Source organism: Xenopus laevis, chromosome 9_10L (assembly GCF_017654675.1).
Source record: "Xenopus laevis strain J_2021 chromosome 9_10L, Xenopus_laevis_v10.1, whole genome shotgun sequence".
Classification (NCBI taxonomy): domain Eukaryota; kingdom Metazoa; phylum Chordata; class Amphibia; order Anura; family Pipidae; genus Xenopus; species Xenopus laevis.
The window spans coordinates 98,242,154-98,269,428 of record NC_054387.1 but is presented as its reverse complement, the minus strand read 5'-3'; the positions used below and the strand labels follow the sequence as shown (position 1 = coordinate 98,269,428).

Sequence of the window (27,275 nt, the reverse complement as noted above, 5' to 3'; positions counted from 1 at the left end):
CAGCCCACTATATGGTAACCTCCTATGGAACCATACAGCAGCCCCTCTGGCATTTGCCAGAACCCACAGTCTGGGCCTGCCTAAATATTAGGCTATTTCTATCACAAAATATAAAAGACTTTATATAGTGGCGTTCAGTTGCATTGTATTGTATATGAACCATAGTTTGCAGAATGCAAACACCGAGGAGGTAACATATTATGTTACATTTCGCCTCGAGCCCATTATAATAACAAAAGCAAATGTTTTAGCCAGTCCTCGGCTATTAGTGGTAGAGTAGTAGGCGAGCGAGTGTGTGAGAGATAGGGAGGGAAGGTGGAGGTCTCACGCTTTCATTATCTCTCTCCCCCCTCCTTTCTTTCTTCCCCTCCCTTTCTCACGCTGCTGCTCCATGCGGATGTGACATTTCACGGAGCCGCCATTTTGAGAGCCTGGCGTCTCCACACAGAGGCTGATCAAGCAGGATAGCTCAGAAGAGGGGTCCAAGGGAAAGAAAGAGCTAGAGGGGAGTAAGTCGTCACTCTTTCCGCCAGCCTCTGTTTCTCCCTTATGTCCCTCCAGTGAGACTAGAAGCAGAGGTCTCCTTAAATGAGACTTTGGACATAAGCAGAGGTGGGGGCTTGCAGTGAATCAGGCCTGCACCGGCTGCGTTGGGATCCGACCAATGAGCAGGGGGAGGGGACCGGAGAGCAGCACGGGAGCTGCGAGGCCCATTTACTGTTGGAACCTTTCTTGCTCAGTGTAATTAATAGCAACCCGCGTGGAGTCTGTGAGCTCCTGTGTTTCTCCACCGGTAGCCGCTCAAGGCCCCGGGGGGAGAAGTAATCGCCTCCCCCCGAAATCCCCCAATCTCACACTAACGGCGCCGAAATTGGGCGAATAGCGAGTAAATACGTGCGCGTTTCTCTGCCGCCTGCGCCCTCTGCTCTCCCCCCAGCGCATCCCGCGGGAAAGGCCCAGGCTGTTGCTGCTGCGCAGGCCCCGCCGCTGCTTTCCACCCCATCCCCGCAGTCCCAGCCGGCGCAGCGAGCAGGACTCAAAGAGGACACCGAGGCCCAGCCTAGAAACATGAACCACCATCAGCAGCAGCAACAACAACAACAGAAACCCGGGGAACAGCAACTCAGCGAACCCGAGGACATGGAGATGGAAGGTACATGTGATCTCTTATTATCTCCCCTCTCTCATCCCCATACACCACATAGGCAATGGATAACTGCCGCCATCACACATGGGGGTTACTGGGAGTTGTAGTTCTAGATCAAATGGAGTTCCTTATATTCCTGGCCTACATCTTCCTTACTGCCTCTAAAAATAACTGGGAGGCAGCAGGAACCTTGTGCATTGCTCAGTACAGTACTTGTGGTACCCAGCATCCCCATTAGCCCTGTGTGTGCAGCAGCAGCATCCATGTTCATTACTCATCAGATGCTCTGTCATGCGGGTGTGAGGAGCCAGGGAGCTTGCAGCTTCTCTCTCTAAGCTTGCAGCTTCTCTCTCAGCTTCTCTGCCCATAGACGCAAAGATCCCATCATACGAATCATCGTGCGATCGGACTTCCCCATCTCCCTTTCTGCCACTAACCATTCCAATCAAATAAAGTAGAAAAGAACAGATCAGCCAATGTTCTGCCCCTGACAGCAATCGTACGAAAGTTATGTCTGACCAAAGCTAATGACAGTCTCCCTCTGAATATCATCAGATCGGCAATACACGCGGAGATATTACCCTTCAGCCGGACAAAAAATGTTGGGATCTCACACACGCGGTCCGGAAATCATACGATTCGTATGATCAGATCTTTGCGTCTATGGCCAGCTTTAGTCAGGGGTGCCCAACCTTTTTTTTTTTACCCGCGAACCACATTCAAAAATAGAGTTGGGGAGCAACACAGGCATGCAAAAAATTCCTGGGGGTGCCAAACAGGGTTGCCACCTTTTCTGGAAAAAAATACCGAATCCACTATTTTTGATTCAGCCGAACCCGCAAATCCTTTGTGAAAGATTCGGCTGAATACCAAACCAAATCCTAATTTGCATATGTAAATTAGGGGTGGGAAGGAGAAAACAATTTTTACTTCCTTGTTTTGTGACAAAAAGTCACGTGATTTCCCTCCCCTCCCCTTATTTGCATGTGCAAATTCAGATTCGGTTTGGCCAGGCCGAATCCTGCTGAAAAATGCAGAATCCTGGATTCGGCGCATCCCTAATTACTAACAATGGGATCAACCATCATTTTTACCGGCCAGGACGGTAAACTAACGGCAACCCTAGTGCCAAATAAGGGCTGTCATCGGCTATTTGGTAGCCCCTATGTGGACTGGAAGCCTACAGGAGGCTCTGTGGCAGTACACCTGGTTTTTGTGTAACTAAAAACTTTCCTCTCAGCCTAGAATTCAAAAATAAGCACCTGCTTTCTAGGCCACATCCAAGAGGTTGGTGAGCAACATGTTTCTTGCAAGCTACTGGTTGAGGATCACTTTAAATGGGTGCCACGTAAATACCCAGGCCCACTTTATTTCATATTTTTTATTTACAAATTTAAAAGTACATTTCCTACAATGATGCATCTGTGACACATCCCTTACTGAAGTTGTGCTCCATCAACATGCGAGATCCCCATGACTGAAGCATTCCACTTAAAAGGACACACACTGCATATGTATGTATATTGAAATAAGAAGCAAACCGCAATAACACCTGGGGCGCAACCTTTTGGATAATACATTTTTTGCTTGGTAAAAGGGTGGGTGATTTATTTCAACCAGACTTTGTATGATCGCTCCCTTTCCACCTAAATGATTGCAGAATGTCTTGGGTATGTGGTTTATTAAATAGTCACATTTCCCTCTTTTGTTCAAGAAATAACAAAAAAATAGATTGGTTATTGATATCATGAAAGAGGGTATAGGGGAAGCCTTTTATTTTAGTGCAAACTTTCTGAGTTTCGGGTAGTAGAGTTTTCAGCTTACAGATCTTTCAACTGCTGCGATTTATTCCAGCCTCACTGAAGGGCCATTTGTTAAGGACCTTTCGTGGCCCAAAATGATATATAGTCGCTAAAAAAGCTACTTTGTATACTCCATATTAGAGTGGTATTGGCATTATTGGTTACTATTAGAGGAAAAGTGATTGCTTGGGGAAAATTGTACAGTATTTATGATTGCATAGGAAGCAGGTCATGATCAGTTCCATATCTTTGTGACGAGCAAAAATCTACAAATGTAGAGTCACACCATGTTTACTGGGAGCACTGCTTGATGCACCGCCTGTCTAATTTGCATTATTTTCCCAGCTCCCATACACTTGTGCAGAGTCATTGCTTATAGTACAACGGGTTCAGACCCTCTAATGTAGAATTTTCAATCCATGTTTGTAATACTATAAATGTTGCGTATTGAGGAACATTTTTTAATGTCTGGTTTAATCTGTGTTTATTTATAATATTTTCCCTATGTGAGATCAGATCTAAGACTTTACGTTGTTGAAGAAATTCAAGGCAGACTAATATGAGAGAGGTGAAGCAGAGAGGGCAGAAATCTGTAAATCAACAGATAACATTTAACAGGGTGACCAGTATACTTCCTTTCATAAGCAATTTGGTGGTATTGCTGAGATTGGTACCTCTGAGTCTCTTGCATATCTCAGTGGGGAATCTTGCAGCACTGGGGTCTTGAGTTTGATTCCAGCCAGGGCATTATCTGCAAGTAGTTTGTATGTTCTCCTCTTGTTTGCATGGGTTTCCTCCTGGTACTCTGATTTTCTCTGGTTACTCCGGTTTCCTCCAGCACTCTAAATACATAGTCATTGTCGGGATTCTGTCATGGTTTTTATGGTGTAGTTTTTATTTCTAAATTGCATTATTTACACTGCAAATAATTCACTCTACCCTGTAAAATTTCATTCCTAACCCAAAAAGTGTAATTTGTTTGTTGTAATATTGGTGTGTAAGCAGCCATCTCCGGTCATTTTGCCTGGCCATGTGCTTTCAGAAAGAGCCAGCACTTTAGGATGGAACTGCTTTCTGACAGTCTATGGGACATGGATTGAGTGCTGTTCTTATATCTACCAGTTAGCTTTTATTTGGTTACCATCCCATTGTTCTGCTAATGGGCTGCTAGGGGGTAGAAGGGAGGGGGGTGATATCACTCAAATTTGCAATACATTGGTAAAGAGTTACTGAGTTTATCAGAGTACAAGTGACATGACTGTACACTTGGGGAAACTAACAATATGTCTAGCCCCATGTCAGATCTCAAAGTTAAATATAAAAAAAAATTGTTTTCAGTGCAGATTTCTCCTGTAGCAGCACTATTAACTGATGCATTTTCAAAAAAAAAAAAAAAAAAAAAAGTTTTCCCATGACCGTATCCCTTTAAATGGCCCACCAGAGCTGTTGGAGAAGTTCCCAAAATTGCTGCGCTATGAGGACTAATAGCACTGCACTGTGAGACACTGGGACACTGGCACGGGTAAAAGATACTCAAGTGGCAGATAAAAGTTTACTCTCTTGCTTTAGGGGACCGGCAGAACATATGTTGCCTTGTTTTATAAATTTTATCGGGTGATAATGTACTGCACTATTTGAGGATGCTCCTTTTATTTCATAGCATAGAAAGTAGCAACTATACCTTTAGATATTGTAGTAGAATTATGCCTTAAAGGTAACTTTTAGTATGTAATAGAATGTCTAATTCCTAGCAATTGGTCTTCATTATATATGGGTTTTTTTGTGCCTAGCACTTTTATCTCTTTCCAGGTTACAAATGGGGGTCGTTGACCCTTTCCTAAAAAATACTCTGTCTACAAATGTATTGCTAGTTTTTATTACTCCTCTTTCTATTCAGGCCCTCTCCTAGTCATAATCCAGTCTCTTATTCAAATGGATGCATGATTGCTTGGTGGAGAGCTGCTGAATAAATAGCTAAATACTGTAACTCAAAAACCACAAATAGTAAAATATAAAAAAAAAATTGCAAATTGTCTCAGAATATCCCTCTACACGGTGTGCAACCTGTCCGATTCACTGGGGGTGCTAATGTTTGCCACCTTTAGATTAATTTATCCTGCAGAATATTTTTTAGCTTGAAAGGCACCCTGGTATCAAGTTAGCCTTTGCTTGTCAACATTCTGAACATAGTAAACGCTGTGATTCTTAATTTTGCTATGCAAAGGCTGAAATATATTTAAAATTAAAAACAATTGCAAATAGTGTTAGAATATGAATGTCGACATACTAAGCCCATATTGAAAGGGGTGGTTCACCTTTTTTTATTTATTGTGTTTTTCCAAAGGGGTGACTCACCTTTTAATAGCATTGTTTGATGACATCACAAAATGAACTGACCAGCTATTGGACCATTGTTTGGGCTATATCATTTCAAGCATTCCATTGTATATAGGTATGGGATCTCTTATCTTAATACGTTTTTAGATCACCATTCCAGGCTACTAAAGAACATTATTTAAAGAACAATATTTAAAAATCCCAATAGAATTGTTTTGCTGCAAAAAATGATTTATGCAGCCTAGTTACCATCATGTACAAGGTACTGTTACCTTGTGAAATACTAAGAATCGTTAAATCAAAAAAAAATTAAAATGTTTTTCTTTGGGGCCTGCTGAGTTACTGGTATATCAGATGTCCTATCTGTACTAACTTTTCATGCACATCAAGTACAAGTTACTGTTTCATTATTACAAAGAACAATTAAATACATTTAAAAAAAAAAAAAATTGCTTAAAATTGACTCTCTGGTAGATTGGTTTTCTTTAATTTGGATCTTTATGGATGTCGTTGTCTGGATAAGAGATCCAAAAACTGTATTAAATAGAGCCAAAAAGTCCATTACATACTCAACCATACATATGTAAGGGAAATTTTAAGGCGAACAACAAACTGCTTACCTGTGTGAAGTATATACATTTCAATGAATTTGAAATTCACCTGGACTGGAAGCCGTGTACCCTCTTTATAGACACGTATAAAATCATAACCTGTCATTACTGTAGCTATCTGAAATCCCTTTATACTTACATACTACTGGTAACTAAGCTAGTAAAAATCAGTGTTGGGTGCTTAACAGTCCTATTGGGGTTTATAAAGTTTGTGTTTTAAAGGAATGGTGTACAAAATGACTGACCCCTTCTCCAGGTACCAAGCATTCTGTATAATATGTTCCATACATGGTCTGACTTTGTGCAGTGGCTGGAAAAAAGTTTATCCTTATTCCTATTAGCATCCAGTAATAGAGAAATTCGTTTGGGGATTTCTGATTTTTATTGATAATCTTTATCCATTAAATTCTGAGAACAGTTTGTCCATGAACGGGAGTTGCAGCTATAATGTTACAGTTGGAATTGTTATTGCTACTTTGGTCCACTTCCCATAAGCAATTAAGTTGCTCCTGTAATTAAATAAGTTTTGTCAAAGGACTGTTGAATATTCAGTTTTTTTGGGTTCAGAGTGGTGAATTGCTGATGCTGCTAGTGATAATCTAGTTACATTATTCCGTTTTCTGTTAAAGCCTTAAAGGGGTTGTTCACCTTCAAACAACTAGCTGTTTTTAGATAGATCACCAGAAATAACGACTTTTTCAAATAACTTTCCATTTTCTATGTGTCACCATTTTCCTAATATTGAAGTGTAAAGTGTAATTTTTCAACTTCTAAAGCAGCTCTGGGAGGGGGGGTCGCCGACCCTGTAAACTGTTCTAAATTGATTTAGTTGATACATTTCTTATCTTTGTCCCTGCTGAGCAGAATCCCTGAGTTTCATTACAGGCAGCTGTTAGAATTGATACAATAGTTGCTAATACTCCAGAGATGCTGCTGAGAAATGTATCAACTAAATGTTGCAAAATTGTAACCGCGCAGAATCGGCACCTGAATTACTGAGCTGCCAGACTCTTAATACCAGAGACCGAAACATTCAACTTTAAACTAAGATTTTGGAAAACCAGTAAAAAATAAATAATGCAGTTATTGAAAAAAATTGTCTTTATTTCTGGGGAACAATCTAATAACTGAACTGAAAAGAAGTGTTTGGAAGGTGAACAATCCCCTTAAAAGGGTGGTTCATCTTTTAAGTCTTTTTTGTATGTTATGGGAAGACGAATTCTAAACAGCTTTTCAGTTGGGTTTTATTTTTTTCAAATCAATGACTGGTTGCTAGGGTATTTTAGTCCCTAGCAACCATATAGCTGATGAAGTTCCTAACTGTAGAGTTGCCGAACTTACTAAATAACTCAAAAACCACGAGTTGTAATACAATTGCCAGTTGTCTCTGCATCATGCTACAAGCTTTAAAGTTGCAATTTAAAGGGGAACCATCCCTTTAACACTTACCTGTATTGTTGCCTATACATTTTTTGGAACTGCATGAACTAGTTTGGATCTACTTATGTATGAATGAATTAAGCTTATTAATAGGAGTATTCTTTTATGTTATTCATTCGGTTATTGCTCTTGACTGATATTCTGGCGACAGTCTTTTTAATAAACTCATTTATTTACAGTGTTTATGTAAAGTGCAATGAAAAATGTTGTTTTAGAATCATGGGTTATTTGGTTTTACCTGTGTTTTTGAAATACAGGTATGGGATCTGTTTTCGGGAAAACCATGTTGTCCAGAAAGGACCAACTTATGCGACAGCCATCTCCCACAGACTCCATTTTAATTAAATAATTCAGATTTTTAAAATTGATTTCCTTTTTCTCTGTTATAATAATAAAACCGTACCTTGTACTTGATGGTAACTAAGATTTCACCTAATTAGATGCAAAACAATCCTATTGGGTTTATTTAATGACTTAATATGAGAACAGAAATATATATGCATAAGAAATAGAAATGTATAATACGTCCCATACCTGTATAGAAAAGCATCACCAAGTGGCAGGTATGCTTCATCATCTAGTCTTGTTTTTCCATTAGTCAGGTTGAGGCATGTCGTACATTGAAAAGTAAAAAGCATCACCTGGATGTTGCATTAGGATATTCCAGTTGGTGAAAATTCTTGTTTTGTAATACGTTAAAATTAAGGAATCTAATTACCCACATACGCTAATAAAAGGGCAGGACAAAAGCCCATAATACAAGTCTGCATCAAAGACCCCACATTTACTGCAATTGTGTGTCATATTCGTCAAGCACCATAGATAGGGGTTTTTAAAGGAATTGTTCAGTATAAAAATTAAAACTGGGTAAAAAGATAGGCTGTGCAAAATAGAAAATGTTTCTTCTATAGTTAGCCAAAAAATGTAATGTATAAAGAGGCTGGAGTGACTGGATATCTTAACATAATAGCCTGAATACTACCACCTGAAAATATAATGTATTGTTGCCCTGCACTGGTAAACTGATCTGTTTGTTTCAGAAACACTACTATAGTCCATATAAACAAGCTGCTGTGTAGCAATGGTGGACAATGAAAAAAGGCTATATGGCACAGGATAAATAGTGGATAACCGATAACAGCATTAAGTTCTACAGAGTTTATCTGCTGTGTAACCTGAGCCATCTCATTTGAATGGCTGCCCCCATTGCTAAACAGCAGCTTATTTCTATAAACAATAGTAGTGTTTCTGAAACACACAGCAGTTTTACTAGTGCAGGACAATAGTGCATTATATTTTTATTAATTTACAACACTTTCGTTCCCTACTGAGGCTGTCATGGAACAGTGGCCTTTTACTGGTTGTAAAGACTTAATGATAGATTAAGGGTAAGGTCACACTGGGCGTTTCGGGGAGATTTAGTGGCCTGGCGTTCGTTTTCCGAAGTCGCCCTGATTGAAAAACGGAAAATGAATCGCCGTGTGTGATTAGCGCCGGCGATTTTTCATTTTAGACAGCGCAGAGTGAGCTCAGGAAGGTGTTCGGGGAGATTGGTTACCGCAAATACGCCCAGTCACCGCAGAAATGCCCAGTGTGACCTTACCCTAAATGTCTTTCTCCTTGATAGGGACAATAAAGGAACAGTAACAACAAAAAATTTGTTTTTTAAAGTAATAAAAATATAATGCACTGGTAAAACTGCTGTTTGCTTCAGAAACACCATTGTTTATATAAATAAGCTGCTGTGTAGCAATGGGGGCAGCCATTCAAAGGAGAAATGACTCAGGTTACACAGCAGATAGTAGATAAGCTCTGTAGAACATAATGCTGTTATCCACTATTTACCATTTATCTTCCATTGCTACACAACAGCTTGTTTATATGAACCATAGTAGTGTTTCTGAAACAAACAGATCAGTTTTACCAGGGCAGGGCAATGGTACATGATATTTTCATTACTTTAAAGCACTTATTTTTTGGTGTTACTGTTCCTTTAATAAGCTTCCTAAATGATTTCGGGCAGTTTTCCAGTATTCTTTTAGTTTGTACATTGGAGCTTGCGTCTTTACAATAAAGAAGTTGATGCATGGGAACTTCGCCTTGTTAGTCATGGTCACCGGGCAGGTGATTCTTTGCCAGATCAAACCACTGTCCAACCCTGACCTGAAAGGACCTCTATACCTATCTGACATATATTTCTGACGGACTTCTCGGTGGACTTCTGATTTGTTTGACTTTGTTCATTAAGTTCAGAAAGTTGACTGTGGCTTTAGTTTCACTTTTACATTTTAACCTGTTTGTACAAGAACAACCATAGCTGTTTCTTAATTAAAACCAAAAGTATGCAGCACAATCTCTGTACATTGAACTAATTTTGAAAAAGGGGATACAGCCTGTACAGGCTAGCTTTGCTTACTAGTTAGTAGTGATCTTTGGTTCATTTTTCCATACAAATTTTCATCAGATTACTTGCAATCTCTGCTGTGACTTGGCTATTGCAGGACATTCATCTTTTTGTCCTTGACCCACTCCATTCTTAGTTTGGGCTTTTTTTGGGGATAATTGTTCTGCTGTAAAAAAGATTGTGTTTTTTTTTAGTAAACTGAAGCAGTCTTTTTTTTCAGTAATTTTACCTTTGTTTTGCACCATTCATTTCCCTTCAATTTCAACAAGGTGTGTAGGCCCCGATAATAACAAAAAAAACAATAACGGGGTGTAGCAGGATACTGAGGCCACCAACTGTTTGTTTGTGTGTGTGTGTGATTTGAATGGTTTGATGGAATTTTGAATATATATATGGAATGTAAATGCCTTTACACTGGAAAAAGTATTTTAAATGAGCGTACCTAAGCTTGTACTGTTTATTTTACACAATCATCTGCACCATCATAATTGAGACCTGTATACCCAAGCCAGGATAAAGAATATTTCATATAAATATGTGAGCCTAGGTAGTGTTTCTGTTGTTTAAAAAATGATGCAGCAGGAACAATGAAATTAATGTGCTCTTTAAAGTATTAACATATAATGTTTGCTTAGAGGCAGGTTTATATAAACCCAAGAAATTGTATTTTTTTCACTGAGCACTAATTTTTCATATATTATTTTTGTCACATTTATCTCTGCTGTCAAATCATTTTTGTTGCTACACAGTGTTCCAATAGACTTCTGTTGAATAATTTAACAAACCTAATTCAAGAAATCTCAAGAAAGTCATCTGATTCCATAAAACATATGCTGGTGTGCCATAAATACATACTAGTGTGCTTAAGTAAAGATTAGGGGGTCTCAAGCCTTGATAATTTCAGGGCTGTGGAGTCGATACATAAATTCTTCAACTCACACTCCTCAGTTTATGGTACCTCTGATTTGTCTGTTATTAAAGAAACCCTAACCGAAACCGTAACAAAAAGTGAAACAAAGTAATTAAAATATAATGTACTGTTGCTCTGCACTGGTAAAAGCTGTGTGTTTGTTTGAATGGCTGCCCCCGTGGCTACACAGCAACTTATGTATATAAACTATAGTACTATTTCTGACACCGCTTTTTCCAGTGCATGCTAACAGTATATTATACGTTAATTACTTTAAAACGCTTCCATTTTTTTGTTTTCATGATCCTTTAATATACCATTGTATTTTCCATGTTGAAAGAAATTAAGTACACTACATACAAGACATTTTATCACTGTCAAAGCTCAAACAAAAACCCATATCTTTTGGTAATTCTAAACCAAAACGTTAAATAAAAAAAGTTAAAACTAAATCAACCAAAAACAATTGGAAAACCTTAAACAACCTATATAATAATTGAACCTGGCATATAGCTGTAGAATAGCTGTTAAATCCAATCCAACCCCTAAAGTATTGTTCGTAGAAACAGAATTACTTTTGCCATATTCTCCTTCACAGAAGCTCTTAAAGGGGTTGTTCACCTTTAAATGAACCTTTATTATGAATGTAGAGAGTGATATTCAGACAATTTGTAATTCAAAATGCAATTCAGTTTTCATTTTATTATTTATGGTTAGTTATTTAGCTTTTTATTCAGCAGCTCTTCAGTTTGGCATTTCAGCAATCTGGTTGCTAGGGTCCAACTAACCCTAGCAGCCATGCATTGATTTGATTAAGAGACTGGAATATGGATAGGAGAGACCTGAATAGAAAGATGACTTAATAAAAAGTAGCAATAAAAAAATGCATGCCCACTTATGCATGTCAGAATAAAGTTTTTTTAATCTTATAAATATTTTGCCTACTACTTTACTATTGGATGGCCTCTTCCCATACTTGGGTTCAGTTTGACCAAGCATATGGATTCGGCCGAATCCTGCTAAAAGATGGTTGGATCTTAGCGAATCCTGGATTTGCTGCCTCCATAAACATAATCCACATATATATTCTCTTATAATAGAAGCAGTTTATCTCCCTGCATCCAAAATGACACAATTCATTTCCTGATTCTGCAGGTAGTTTGTAAAAATGTTTCAATATTGTTAGAAAAAAAACGGCCTTAAAACCAGGCTAAAATTAAATCACTCTTTAAATGTATTATTGTTGCATCAGTGTAAACCTGTTCCTATTCTCTTCATATGCAACAGGAATATGCAGGACTTTTTAACTTTTTTTTTTTTCTCTCTCCTCTAAGCTGGTGACACCGATGATCCTCCGAGAATCACTCCAAATCCTGTCATTAATGGCAATGTTGCCATGGCAGATGGTCATAACAACACTGAAGAGGATATGGAAGATGGTAAGGAAAGAAATTGTAAAAATCTTAGTAAAGCACATTACATTAAAGTGAATACTAGAAAATACAGGTAATAATTTTGTTTTATTTGCTTTCTTTCATAATTTACCGTTTTTCTAATATGAAATTTAAACTTTGCACTTCTCTGGTGTTTCATTGGCTCTCACAATCTTATGTCACACGCATGCCTGTAATAAGTGAGTTGCATCACTGGCTCATTATGTGCCCCAACATGGCCGTCTGCACTGGGAGCTATTGCTTACCCTAACTGTAGTGTGAGCTCTGTAAGCCTGCATCTCTGGTGGAGGAAACTATTTCAGATGACAGGTGCCCTTTAACTTTTAGTATGATGTAGAACGTGATATACTAAAACAATCTTGCAATAGGTCTTTATTTTGTTTATATCTTTTGAATTATTTTTGTTCAGCTCTGTAGTTTTGGATTTTAGCAGCTAGAATCTGATTGCTATGGTACAATTTACTCTAGCAACCAGTTATTGGTGTGAATACATGTATTGAAGATCAATAGTAAAGCCTCAAAATAGAAAGATAAGTAAAGAAAAAAAAAGAGAAATATTTTTAAACACTTTAAGAAGTAAATGAAGACCATTTGAAAAGTTGCTGAGTTGCTAATAGGCCATGTAACATAAAAAGTGAAGCACCTTGAAACTGAATGGTCATGCTAAGCAGGCCCAAAGATAAGAAATATATCACATAATGTATGTAACAGTTTAAAGGGCCCTTCCCCTAAGACTGTAAAAAATAGTTATTTCTGCTGTGCTAAATTTTTAGTAGATTTATTTAAAATTAAGTCTATTTTAGTGCTTTACTCCTCGTTTTAGGAACATTTTTTATCTGGTAGTCCCAGAAAAGGGCTTCCATGTGTACATACTTGGAAGGTTGTTCTTATTCCCAGGATTGAATTGTATACAGTGATGGCTACAGATTCTCCGTTGTATTGAGGGGCTTTGACTGGGCCACCGTAAGACATTCAGGGCATCATTGTCATGAAAGATGAATGTTATGCTTCTCTGTGTTACTGAGCATCTGTTTTTAGGTGGGGTCAATGACCCCATTTGAAAGCTGAAAAGTAGTTGGAAATAGTGTTCTGGCTATTAGACATCCAGTCTCTCCCCTTTATAGATTACATTTTTGTCTAGCTAACTAGATTGAAAATATTATTTGTTTCGCACAGCCTATCTATTTACCCAGTTTTTGTTTTTATAATGAAAAATTCCTTTAAGTAATTGATTTCAAGAAACAAACATTGAACCAGTGGAATTGTTTGTGTGCACCACACATAAAATGTAGAAAACAATGGAGAGAGCAGACAGAGGAGGTGGGATAAATGATTGGTTTCTCTCAAGGCTATACATTTATCTTCTATGTCCACCATTTTACAGTAGCTTGATAGTATTAGTATATTGATAATGGGTGAGTACAGAGAATGTATTGATAATGGGTGAGTACAGAGAATCTTTCTTTGTATGCATTTTGTGGCCCTTATTCCACTAATACTTATGGTTTAAAATTGTTTAGTGTTGATCACAACTTCCTCATGTTCCTGTGTCCACCATACATATCGTAATTAAGATTTTTGAGGCCAATGGCAATCTTGCGGATTTCTCTGGATGTCAACACATGGCAAGAATTGGGTAAAGATAAAAGATAATGATTGAATTGTGGTGAAAGAACCTCACTCAGCTTCCAGACAGGTTCAAGCTGACCTTCAGACAACGTAGAAAAGTTTAAATTTGTACCTTCGATCACCAACTTCATGAAACGTTTTCTATGGTACCCTGGAAGACCCTACTGCTGAGAAAAATTAGAAAAACCCAACTGAAGTTTGCCAAAACACACCAGAACAAACCAATATCCTTTTGGCAATGTGTCATGTGACAAAGTCAGAGCATTTTGGTAATGTGCAGTAGTGCAGAAGCAGCCATTACACAGACTTGCCACGTGTGAAGTGTTTTTCATGCACAAATTCCAATATGACTGGCAAGGATTTTTACGGAACTTTGCTGCCTGTGGTAGAAGCTTTTTCCTGAGGGCAACAAAGTGATCTTAGTTTCATTGCCCTTAATAGTGAGACACAAAATTGTGAAAACCCGATTGTGTCAGCTTCAAGCTTATTTTGCAGCAGATCAGTTTTAGAGGAATTTGAAGGTATTTCAAAATAAAAAGGTGCCTATATATGGCCAGCATTCCATTTGAATCATATATGATGACCCTGGTGCTAAATCAGGAATATCCTTATAGCTATATATCTTGCCTTTTTGTAATATTGCTGTCTTGATTTATTTTCTTCTTAAACTCTATCTTTGGCCTAGAGTAACCTTATCGTTAATTAGCCAAATGTGTAATTTATAAAGGCTGGAGTGACTGGATGTCTAACATAATAGCAAGAACACTACTTCCTGCTTTGCACTAACCAATCAGTGACTTGTGGGGGGGGGGGCACATGGGTCATAACTTTTTGCTTTTGAATCTCACCTGCATGCTAGGGATCGATTGCAAACTCACTGAACAGTTGTGTCCCACTTGTCCCCACTTAAAGTCACTGACTAAAGAGAGCTGAAAAGCAGGAAGTTGGCTTCTGTTATTCCACACAAATATGAAGAGATTCTACCTGTAAAAGGAACCCTTTTTGATGAGTAGGGTGCTTTACAGTGGAAGGACCATCCGCCTGAGATCCAAGAAACATGTAGAAAACCAGGTATACTGTAGCACACCACAGACTTGAAGATTAGTGCATCAAAGTTGCTTTATTGGCCCCAAAAAGTAGGTGCAACGAAACGGGCCAAATTCGCCCATCCCTATGGGCCAATAATTCATTATTGCAAAGTTTTGGGACTCCAAGTTATATCCTCCTTTTCAGACCAATTGGAAACTTTTTTTAGAATTGGTCATTCTATAACACACTAAAAGTTAATGTGAAGGTGAACCACCCCACCCCTTTAAGTTAACTTTTAGTACGTTCTAAAATGGCCAATACTAAGCAACTTTTCAACTGTTTGTCATTTATTTTCGATAGTTTAATTAGTTGCCTTCTTCTAACTCTTTCCAGCTTTCCAATGGGGGTCTCTGACCCCATCTAAAAACAACCAAACTGCTGAAATTGCACACTGGAGAACTGCTGAATAAAAAGCTAAATAGCTCCAAAACCACAAATAATAAAAAAGGAAAACCAATTGCAAATAATCTCAGACTAACACTCTCTACATCATGCTAAAACATAACTCAAAGGTGAACAACCCTTCACCACATTTTTCAAATATTCAAGTGCAAAGATTCCTTTTTCACCTTATGTTATTTTAAAGCATCTCTGGGTTGGGGGGAGGGTGGTCATTGACTCGCTAAACTGTTCTAAATTGATAGTTTTAGTTAATACATTTATCGTTGTCCCTGCTGAGCAGAATCCCTGAGTTTCCTTAAGGGCAGAGACACACAATGCAATTCGGGGAGACTAGACCTCAAAAACATAACTTAATATACATAACTTTTTGAAAAGTAAAAATAATTTCAAGCAACTTTGAAATATACATTATTTAAAAAATATGCAGACTTTTAATGATTTTTAATGGTTTCTGACAGTTCCTTAAGCCTAGCTTCCTGCTCTCCTGCTAATCTCTCTCTTTAGCTGAGCTGGGTGACTACTGTTACTTTGTATCAACAGCCAGCTGCCCTCAGCCTGTATCCTACAAACCCCACAATTCCCTGCACACATGATTTCAATAAGGAAAGGAACATCACAGCACAATGCATTGTGGGTTATGTAGTTCCTGCATGCTGTCTGTAAGCTGTGGAGAAGTTGTTACAATTTGTAACGTCAGTGTTTAGTCCCTCCTTCCCTGCCAAAATTTCAAATGATGCAGAAAGAGAAGAACTGTTAAACAGCTGGATTTTAGCTTAGAAACTTGTATTTATTAATACTTTTTGAAGAAACTGGTAACTGTGAAGGGTATATTAGGGGTTCTTGTGTTCTGTGGGCCTCTTTATCAAATTTTGGTTTGAAAGCCAGGGTTCCCTTTTAACCCTTTAAGTGCCAGCAGAATTTCACATTTTGGTTACGCGAAATGCCAGCCGTTTTTAAGCATTTTGTGCTCTCTCACTTTAGGGGCATTTTCTGAGGGGAAACCTATAGTTTACCTAGGAAAATTATACATTGTTTTTTTCGGTAGAAACTGAGCTTTCTAAATCTGCCTGAGTTTTCATGTATTTCCACCTGTGCAAAAAAAATTATAGTGCTAAATAACAAAAAAAAAATGAAAAATTACCATTTTTCATCGTATATCAATTTATACCAGAAAAATATTTCATTTTACAGATGAAAATCCAACGTATTTGGAAAGCCTTATGTCTCTCGAACGTGCCAATACCAGATATGTATAGTTTTAGGGAGATTTAGGATTTCTGTACAGCAAAAACTCCCGGCAGTATATTACTGAATTTTGAAAGCACTAAGGCAGAAAACGGCATGCTTTAGATTCCAAGGCAAAAAATCCTGAAACCATAGGTTTACCCCAGAAAACCATACATTTTTGAAAAGTACACATTCTGCCGATTACAAAATGGGTAACTATGTCTCTCTACTCCCAACTACCAAACAGAAAAGCTTGTCTGAACATAGCGGTTTTTCAAAATAAAATTCAAAATTTTGAAAAATCATTTCAAAGGTTTTATTTTGCTGCTCCGCATATCCCAAACTATATTACGTACCAAGAAAAAGCACCTGAAATATGATTGCCAGGGGTCCACTGAACAGTTTGATACCCATTATGCATAGGTTTACCAAAGTATCTGGCATTTAGAGACACAAATATGAAGTTAGCGCATCCAAATTGTTCAGGACTTTACTTCAGCTACTGAGAAATCAAAACATTGACTGCATTTTTTGTGGGGTAAAAACACAGAAATATATGTTTACCCCCCAAACCCATATATTTTTGGAAAGAACACATTCTACAGAATCTAAAATGGGTACCCATGCCTTTCTGCTCCAAACTACTGAGTCGCAAGGCTTTCCCAAAATTGTCGGTTTTGGTGAAATATCTGAAAATTGCCTCAAAGCTTCAACTTCCCAGCACCATATCACCCATGTATCATTACGTACTAAGAAAAAGCACCCTAAATATGATTGCCAGGGTTCCTCTGAACATTTTGGTGGCCATTGTTCATAAGTTTACCAAAGTATCTGGCATTTAGAGGCCCCAAAATGAAGTTAGCGCATACAAACAGTCCTGTGGGTAACTTCAGCTAATGAAAAATCAACACATTGACTGCATTTTTGTGGGGTAAAAACACAGAAATATATGTTTACCCCCCAAAACCCATATATTTTTGGAAAGTACACATTCTACCGAATCTAAAATGGGTACCCATGCCTTTCTGCTCCAAACTACTGAGTCGCAAGGCCTTCCCACAATTGTCGGTTTTGGTGAAATATCTGAAAATTGCCTCAAAGCTTCAACTTCTCAGCACCATATCACCCATGTATCGTTACGCACCAAGAAAAAACACCCTAAATATGATTGCCAGGGTTCCTCCAAACAGTTTGGTAGCCATTGTTCATAGGTTTACCAAAGTATCTGGCAGTTAGAGGCCTCAAAATGAAGTTAGCGCATACAAATAGTCCTGTGGGTAACTTCATCTAATGAGAAATCAACACATTGACTGCATTTTTGTGGGGTAAAAACACAGAAATATATGTTTACCCCCCAAACCCATATATTTTTGGAAAGAACACATTCTACAGAATCTAAAATGGGTACCCATGCCTTTCTGCTCCAAACTACTGAGTCGCAAGGCTTTCCCACAATTGTCGGTTTTGGTGAAATATCTGAAAATTGCCTCAAAGCTTCAACTTCCCAGCACCATATCACCCATGTATCATTACGTACTAAGAAAAAGCACCCTAAATATGATTGCCAGGGTTCCTCTGAACATTTTGGTGGCCATTGTTCATAAGTTTACCAAAGTATCTGGCATTTAGAGGCCCCAAAATGAAGTTAGCGCATACAAACAGTCCCGTGGGTAACTTCAGCTAATGAAAAATCAACACATTGACTGCATTTTTGTGGGGTAAAAACACAGAAATATATGTTTACCCCCCAAAACCCATATATTTTTGGAAAGTACACATTCTACCGAATCTAAAATGGGTACCCATGCCTTTCTGCTCCAAACTACTGAGTCGCAAGGCTTTCCCACAATTGTCGGTTTTGGTGAAATATCTGAAAATTGCCTCAAAGCTTCAACTTCTCAGCACCATATCACCCATGTATCGTTACGCACCAAGAAAAAACACCCTAAATATGATTGCCAGGGTTCCTCCAAACAGTTTGGTGGCCATTGTTCATAGGTTTACCAAAGTATCTGGCAGTTAGAGGCCTCAAAATGAAGTTAGCGCATACAAATAGTCCTGTGGGTAACTTCATCTAATGAAAAATCAACACATTGACTGCATTTTTGTGGGGTAAAAACACAGAAATATATGTTTACCCCCCAAACCCATATATTTTTGGAAAGTACACATTCTACAGAATCTAAAATGGATACCCATGCCTTTCTGCTCCAAACTACTGAGTCGCAAGGCTTTCCCACAATTGTCGGTTTTGGTGAAATATCTGAAAATTGCCTCAAAGCTTCAACTTCTCAGCACCATATCACCCATGTATCGTTACGCACCAAAAAAAAACACCCTAAATATGATTGCCAGGGGTCCTCCAAACAGTTTGGTGGCCATTGTTCATAGGTTTACCAAAGTATCTGGCAGTTAGAGGCCTCAAAATGAAGTTAGCGCATACAAATAGTCCTGTGGGTAACTTCATCTAATGAAAAATCAACACATTGACTGCATTTTTGTGGGGTAAAAACACAGAAATATATGTTTACCCCCCAAACCCATATATTTTTGGAAAGTACACATTCTACAGAATCTAAAATGGGTACCCATGCCTTTCTGCTCCAAACTACTGAGTCGCAAGGCTTTCCCACAATTGTCGGTTTTGGTGAAATATCTGAAAATTGCCTCAAAGCTTCATCTTCTCAGCACGATATCACCCATGTATCGTTACGCACCAAAAAAAAACACCCTAAATATGATTGCCAGGGGTCCTCCAAACAGTTTGGTGCCCACTGTGCATAGGTTTACCAAAGTATATGGCAGTTAGAGGCCCCAAAATGAAGTTAGCGCATACAAATAGTCCTGTGGGTAACTTCAGCTAATGAAAAATCAACACATTGACTGCATTTTTGTGGGGTAAAAACACAGAAATATATGTTTACCCCCCAAACCCATATATCTTTGGAAAGTACACATTATACAGAATCTAAAATGGGTACCCATGCCTTTCTGCCCCAAACTACTGAGTCGCAAGGCTTTGCCAAATTTGGCGGTTTTGGTAAAATATTCTGAAAATTGCCTCAAAGCTTCAACTTTCCAGCATCGTATTGTCCATGTATCATTACCAGCATAAAGCATCCTAAATATAAACATAGGGGTCTACTAAACAGTTTGATGCCCAATATGCATAGATATACCAAACTATGTGGCGCACAGAGACCCCCAAATGACAATAGTGTATACATTTTCACGGCTGACGCGCGCTGGCTGCTGCAATATAAGCACCCGGTGTGTGTAATATGCGACATTAGACCCCCCTAACAGTACAGAGACCCCAGAAAACCATATATTTTCGGAAAGTACACATTCTGACGAATCCAATATGGGTAAATATGTGTTCCTACTGCAAACTGTCAAACTGCAAAGCAATGCTGAACGTAACGGTTTTTATCAAATTTCTGAAAATCGTCACAAAGCTTGAATTTTACCCCATTATATGCCCCACATTTCGTAACTTATCAGCCTAAAACATCCTGAATATGAACGCCAGGGGTCTACTAAACACTTTGATGCCCAATATGCATAGATATACCAAACTATGTGGCGCACAGAGACCCCCAAATGACAATAGTGTATACATTTTCACGGCTGATGCGTGCTGGCTGCTGCAATACAAGCACCTGGTGTGTGTAATATGCGACATTAGACCCCCCTAACAGTACAGAGACCCCAGAAAACCATATATTTTCAGAAAGTACACATTTTGACGAATCCAATATGGGTAAATATGTGTTCCTACTGCAAACTGTCAAACTGCAAAGCAATGCTGAACGTAACGGTTTTTATCAAATTTCTGAACATCGTCACAAAGCTTGAATTTTACCCCATTATATGCCCCACATTTCGTAACTTATCAGCATAAAACATCCTAAATATGAGCGCATGGGGTCTACTGAACACTTTGATGCCCAATATGCATAGATATACCAAACTATGTGGCGCACAGAGACCCCCAAATGACAATATGTATAGACATTTTCACGGCTGACGCGCTGGCTGCTGCAATATAACCACCCGGTGTGTGTATTATGCAACATTAGACCACCTAACAGCACAGAGACCCCAGAAAACCATATATTTTCAGAAAGTACACATTCTGACGAATCCAATATGGGTAAATAAGTGTTTGTACTGCAAACTGCCAAACTGCAAAGCAATGCTGAACATAACGGTTTTTATCAAATTTCTGAAAATCGTCACAAAGCTTGAATTTTACCCCATTATATGCCCCACATTTCGTAGCTTATCAGCATAAAACATCCTAAATATGAGCGCCAGGGGTCTACTGAACACTTTGATGCCCAATATGCATAGATATACCAAAGTATGTGGCGCACAGAGACCCCCAAATGACAATATGTATAGACATTTTCACAGCTGACGCGCTGGCTGCTGCAATATAAGCACCTGGTGTGTGTAATATGCGACATTAGACCCCCCTAACAGTACAGAGACCCCAGAAAACCATATATTTTCAGAAAGTACACATTCTGACGAATCCAAAATGGGTAAATAAGTGTTTCTACTGCAAACTGCCAAACTGCAAAGCAATGCTGAACATAACGTTTTTTATCAAATTTCTGAAAATCGTCACAAAGCTTGAATTTTACCCCATTATGTGCCCCACATTTCGTAACGTATCAGCATAAAACATCCTAAATATGAACGACAGGGGTCTACTGAACACTTTGATGCCCAATATGCATAGATATACCAAACTATGTGGCGCACAGAGACCCACAAATGGATATATAGTAGATAAAATTTACATAGGCAAAACAAAATAACACAGAACAGTGTGAAATGCAAATAAATCACCAAAAACTAATAAAACCACAAAAATCAATGCTTTTTTTTTCACACTAGTGTAATCGGCCACCAGAATTACCGTTTGAATATTTTAGCTGGGCCAAATCGATTATACGGACAGAAACAAGTGAACAACACAAATGCAGAGCTGAAAATGCAATAAAATGGCTAAAAATTCAATAAAATGGCTAAAAATGCACCAAAATACCCAAAATTGCAATATAACCACCAAAATAACATACAAATGCTATTGCACAGTACGGTTAGCGAATACGCTATTCGGAACGGCAATAAAACATTTTTTTTAGCCCAAAAAGAGACGATGCGATAAGAAAAAAAAAAAAAAAGCCACAAAGCCATATATGTACATATGCGTGTGTACAACGGGTAAATTGCATGTTATTTGCGCGTGTGCGCGTGTGCAAGTGTACATGGGTGCTGTGAGTGTGTGTGACCCCCCCAATCCCCAAAAATCTATGTGTGAGTGTGTGTAAGTGTGAATGTAAGTGTATATTACTGTAATAAGTGTGTGTTGGTGTGTTTGTGTGTTTTTGTGTGTGCAAATGTTACACTTACCTGGGGTAGATGCCTCAGATCGATGAGAGAGGGCTCCACGCAGCAGATCTGCAGCTCCAACGGTCATCAGCCATGTGGGGGCGGAGCTGGGCGGAAGTGCAGCGCAGGCAGCAGCAGGACGCATAGGAAACGCGTCCCTGCTGCTGCTTTGGGGCCCCTGGGCGATCGCGCCCCAGGGGCCACACGATCCCCTGCTCTGCTCGTTGTCTAGGGGCAGGGGATCGTGAAGGAGCGGAGCGAGCGGCTCTAACAGCCGCTCCTCCGCTCGCAAACCCGGAAGTGCTGCAGAACGTAGAATCTACGATCTGTGGCACTTTGGTCCTTTGATCCACAGAACGTAGATTCTACGTTCTGTGGCACTTAAAGGGTTAAAGGCAGCTGTTAAAATTGATACAATATATATCAATATGTACACTAATGTTCCACATGTTGTTGAGAAATGTAGCAAATTGTAACAGTTCAGAATCTGCACCTGAATTAATGACTTGCCAGACTGAAATATCAGAGACAGGGCTATACTGAAAAATGGAAAGCAATTGAATATTGTGTATATATCACTTTTATTGTTCCGAATTGTATGAGTTTGTTTTGAGGATGGTTCCCTGATGGACTGAGATGTTTTTCTTTTTTTAAATGTTCACTTCTGTTTGCTTGCTACTTTTACATGCTCACTTAACAGAGTAAATGTATATTTTCTCTGTTAACCCAGTAGAGTAAAGGTGGCCATATACATAAGCTGCCGATTCAGGACCGTTTCGGTAGCTTATCTGTCAGTGTATGGGGCATTCGGATTGACCTCCCAGACTGAGATCTGGCCAAAAATTTGACAGATATCGATCGGGCAGGTTTGTAATGAGATCATTTGGCCCTAGCCTGATATCGCCCTGTCTTTGGTGGTCAAATCAGGGAAAGATTCACTCGTTTGCTGACCTTCTGGATCTTCTAGTGTATAACCACGTTTAGGCTTATCATGTATCATTTCATGGAACCCCCTCCTCCTATAAAGGAAAAACATAACTAGAAAACTGGAGTTTTATTTCCTTGCTTTCCGTGATTATAGCCTTAATTAGCTGTGCTGCTAAGTAATTATGTTTAAAGATGTATTTGTTTATTTTTAAGATACAAGCTGGAGATCAGAAGCTACATTTCAGTTCAGTGTAGAACGCTTCAGTCGTCTAAGTGAATCTGTGCTTAGCCCTCCTTGCTTTGTACGGAACCTTCCTTGGAAAATTATGGTGATGCCGCGATTTTATCCAGACCGACCGCATCAGAAAAGTGTGGGATTTTTCCTTCAGTGTAATGCTGAATCTGATTCAACGTAAGACTGCTTGCTTAACTTTTAGTTAACCTAACACTGATGGTGGTAGTGGAAAAGTATGTAAGATAAATATATATACAGTAGTACCCTCATTTTACGTTTTTTTAGGGGGCCAGAAAACAACGATGTAAAATGAGGGAAAACGTGAAATGTATTATGCATAATATATAGGTGGGAGCAAAAAACAATGTAAAATGAGGGGAAACTTAAAATCAGGGGATGTAAAATGGGGGTTCTGCTGTATCTTATCTTAGGTTGTGTTTTATATTATTATTTTTTTTTAAGGAATTATAGGAAAGGAAGTTCTGAGTCTGAAAAATAACTTGTGCTGAGTATAATCAAGAATTCTGCATAAATATGTTTTGCAAGTATACAGACTATAGAGTTTGCTGGTTTATGCTTATGAAAACTACGACATTATTCTTTTATTTTTTTGCCAGTGGAAGAGTGCAATCCTCACATTAGCATAGCAACTACTAATTCGAAAACAAACTTAAATCCAATGCCCAAAAGGATAGCTGATGCCCTGTTTCTGTTGCTAGTGGCCATGTTTGGAACTAAATGCAGTTTTCTTGTTATTCTTTGATACACGGTAAATTATCTGACCGTTTTTTTCATCCTGCTAAGAAGCGTTCAAATGCAGATTGTAATTCTTTAAATTTAGTCTGCTTGTAACCAGGTCCGGACTGGGAGTCAACATAGGCCCTGGCATTTCAAGTACATTGAGGCCCAACCGGCCCACTAATTAGTCATCTTCTATGGCATCTTACAGCAGCCCATCTGGCATTTGCCAGAACCGACAGATGCCAGTCCAGGCCTTCTTGTACCGATCTGTGACAAATTATTCCAGTGTGCCATTGGCCTAATGAGAAATTTGTGTATGCTGATGAGCATAGATTGCCAGTTCACTTGGTACAGGTCAGGCCTTTGATCTTAATTTGCACTATGCCTTGCCTGTGATAAAAAAAAAGACAAATGTCATTATGGAAGTGAAACTAATTTAAAACTGAAATTAGTCATTACTGCCTATTGATCGCTTAAACTTTTTTTTTATAGCCATATGCATTGATATTGTTTAATAAATCTGAAACTTAAAAACAATTTTAAAATATAACTGCCCCATTTTGAAGGATAACTAAAGCCTAAAAATGAATATGGGTAAAAATACCATATTTTATATACTGAACTTGTTGTTCTAGCCAAAAGTTTCAGCTTGTCAATAGCGGTAATGATCCAGGACTTCAAACTTGTCACAGGGGGTCACCATCTTGGAAAGTGTCTGCGACACTCACATGCTCAGTGGGCTCTGAGCAGCTGTTGAGAAGCTAAGCTTAGGGGTCGTCGCAAATTATCAAGCAGAAAAGGGTTGGCCTGTAATATAAACTGATGCTACAGGGCTGATTATTAAATTCTGATGCTAATTGCACTGGTTTCTGTGTTGTCATGTAGTTATTATATGTATTCAATACTAATTATATTGTAACATTTATATTCTGTGTGTACTGTATATTGTGAGTGGGTCCATAAGCTCAGTAAGTGACAGCAGCACAGAGCATGTGCAGTGAATCAGCAGAAAAGAAGATGGGGAGCTACTGGGGCATCTTTGGAGACACAGATCTTTGCTGCTAAATGGCTTGGGTTGCCTTGAGGTGGTACAGAAGCCCAAAACATAATGTTCAACATTTCTAGCCTACTTCTTTAGTTAAGCTTTAGTTCCCCTTTAAATAGTGGATTACATGTAGAAGAGAATATATTACAATACATGTTCGATTAAATTGAAATAAAAAGTATTTATTTTCTTTCATGTTTTTTTAAACAGGTCATGGTCCTGTCATGCACAGGCAGTACTGAAGATAATAAATTTCAAAGATGAGGAGAAATTTTTTAGTCGCCGCATAAGTCATCTGTTCTTTCATAAGGAAAACGACTGGGGCTTTTCCAATTTTATGGCATGGAGTGTAAGAAAAATTGCTGTCTTTTCTTGTTCCCCCAGTCTCTGTTTAATGCTGCACAGTTTGGGAACTGCTGCTTTAGGCTGATTGCACACTAGGAGATTCTAGAGTTGCCTTGTGAGGATACTTCAAGTGATTTTAGAAAATCAAAGTGACCCGTTTTCCCACTGGCAGTTTACATTTTTACCGGTTGGAAAGCATTTGCAGGAAATCAATTGCTAATTTATATTGGGTGACTAATCTAGAGTGCAATAGCCCTTAAGCTCACCATACACGTATCACTAATACAAAAACAAAGTTCTGTCCAATTATTATGTATACATGTATGGTGCCCTACTGCACCCAATATATAGCTACACAAGTGAATAGTGGCTGTCAAATTCAGTAAAAGTTATAGCAGTGGACTGATCAAAGGCTCCACATTTAAAAAATCCACATTCTGCTAAACAACTGGTCTAGTTATTGCCAGATCATGTTGTGGACTTGTTACTTTTAGTACTATAGCACTGTTATGAGCCTTTTCATAATTATGAAAGTATATGCATTTGTATCCAGTAGCGCAACTCATACACTGCAGGAGGATCTTGATACTTTTTCCTTGCTTAGCAATTGCCAGAATAAGTTTGTTTTTAATACTCACATTAGTGTGCTTTGTATCTCTTAAGAGTTACACTAGTATTTTAAACTGTCACATGGTGATATTATGGCCAATATTCACACACTGCAGGTGCTTAATTATTTATGTGCTTACATCTGTTCATATAAGATACACTTTTTGTGTTTGCTATGGCAACCTCCAATGGCATGCATATACCTTTTATCAAGAATGCTCTGGACCTGGGGGCTTTTCTGGTCAGGGTTCTTAATGTAATTTGGATCTCCATACCTTGTCTGCTAAAAATCATTTTAATTTTAACTAGACCCAATAGGATTGTTCTGTTTCCAATAAAGATTATATTTTAGTTTGGATACTGGTATCTTAGTACAGTTACTGTTTTATCACTACAGAGAAAAAAATATATAAAATATATAATTTTAAAAAAATTGAATTAGTTGATTAAATGGAGTCTATGGAAGATTGTCCTGGACTCATTGTTGGTGCTTTGAAAACAGAGAGTATGTACAGGTATAGGATCAGTTATCCAGAAACCCATTCTCCAGAAAGCTTCAAATTACGGAAAGGCAGTCTCCTGTAGACTCCATTATAATCAAATAATCCAATTTTTATAAATGTTTTTCCTTTTTCTCTGTAATAATAAAAAAAAATTACCTTGTACTTGATCCAAACTAAGATATAATTAATCCTTATTGGATTTAATGTTTACATGATTTTCTAGTGGACTTAAGCTATGAAGATCCAAATTACGGAAAGATCCATTATCTGGAAAACTCCAGGTCCCAAGAGTTCTGGATGACAGGTCCCATACCTGTATCTCATTTAAGGGTCTTAAATGGGATGTTCACCATACATGAAAGAAACCGTAGCACTATAATTTTTTTTAGAACATAATCCTACTGCGCTAATAATAGAGAAATCATTCTCTGATATACTGGAATTCTGCAGGAATTCTCTGACTACTGCAATCTGGCATTGTAAAACCAGCGTAGTTTTGCTTCCTTGTTATTAGTCCTGAACCAGAAGTCATCACATAGCAGATATATAGTGGTACAGTTTCAAAATCAGTAATCTAAAGCAGCTACTTGAATGTGGCTTCATGTCTCTCTCTCTGGGTGAATGGATTGCTGTTTAAGGGTAAGGCCACACTAAGCGATAGCGCGGCGATTTGACTCGCGGCGACTTTTCACCGCGACTTTTAATCCGCAATCGCTGGCGAAACTTTGGCGCTGGCGTCTATGGGGAATCGCGCAAAATCGCCAGCGTAAAAACACACACGGCGATCTTTTTTCTATTGTCGCTCGAAATCGCCTAGCGAGGCGATTTCGAGCGACAATAGAAAAAAGATCGCCGCGTGTGTTTTTACGCAGCGATTCCCCATAGACGCCAGCGCCAAAGTTTCGCCAGCGATTGCAGTTTAAAAGTCGCAGCGAAAAGTCGCGGCGAGTCAAATCGCCGCGCTATCGCTTAGTGTGGCCTTACCCTAAGATGCTGATTTGTAAATTATGGA

At 38.5% G+C, this 27,275-nt stretch overlaps 1 protein-coding gene across 4 annotated transcripts in view; it reads left to right on the top strand.

Annotated features, from left to right (window-relative positions):
* The first annotated feature begins 302 nt into the window (after positions 1 to 302).
* The window catches only part of usp7.L (ubiquitin specific peptidase 7 (herpes virus-associated) L homeolog), a 70,106-nt gene continuing 43,133 nt past the window's right edge, over positions 303 to 27,275 (top strand). For 2 of the 4 annotated variants that reach the window (XM_018236289.2, XM_018236287.2), the window contains exons 1-4: positions 303 to 1,153; positions 11,986 to 12,090; positions 22,999 to 23,197; positions 25,017 to 25,155. In XM_018236289.2, coding sequence (XP_018091778.1) covers positions 1,069 to 1,153; positions 11,986 to 12,090; positions 22,999 to 23,197; positions 25,017 to 25,155 — 528 coding nt within the window. In that variant the 5' untranslated portion in view covers positions 303 to 1,068. The remainder of the gene's footprint in view (positions 1,154 to 11,985; positions 12,091 to 22,998; positions 23,198 to 25,016; positions 25,156 to 27,275) is intronic. The other 2 variants (XM_018236290.2, XM_018236288.2) reach the window with 1 other exon arrangement.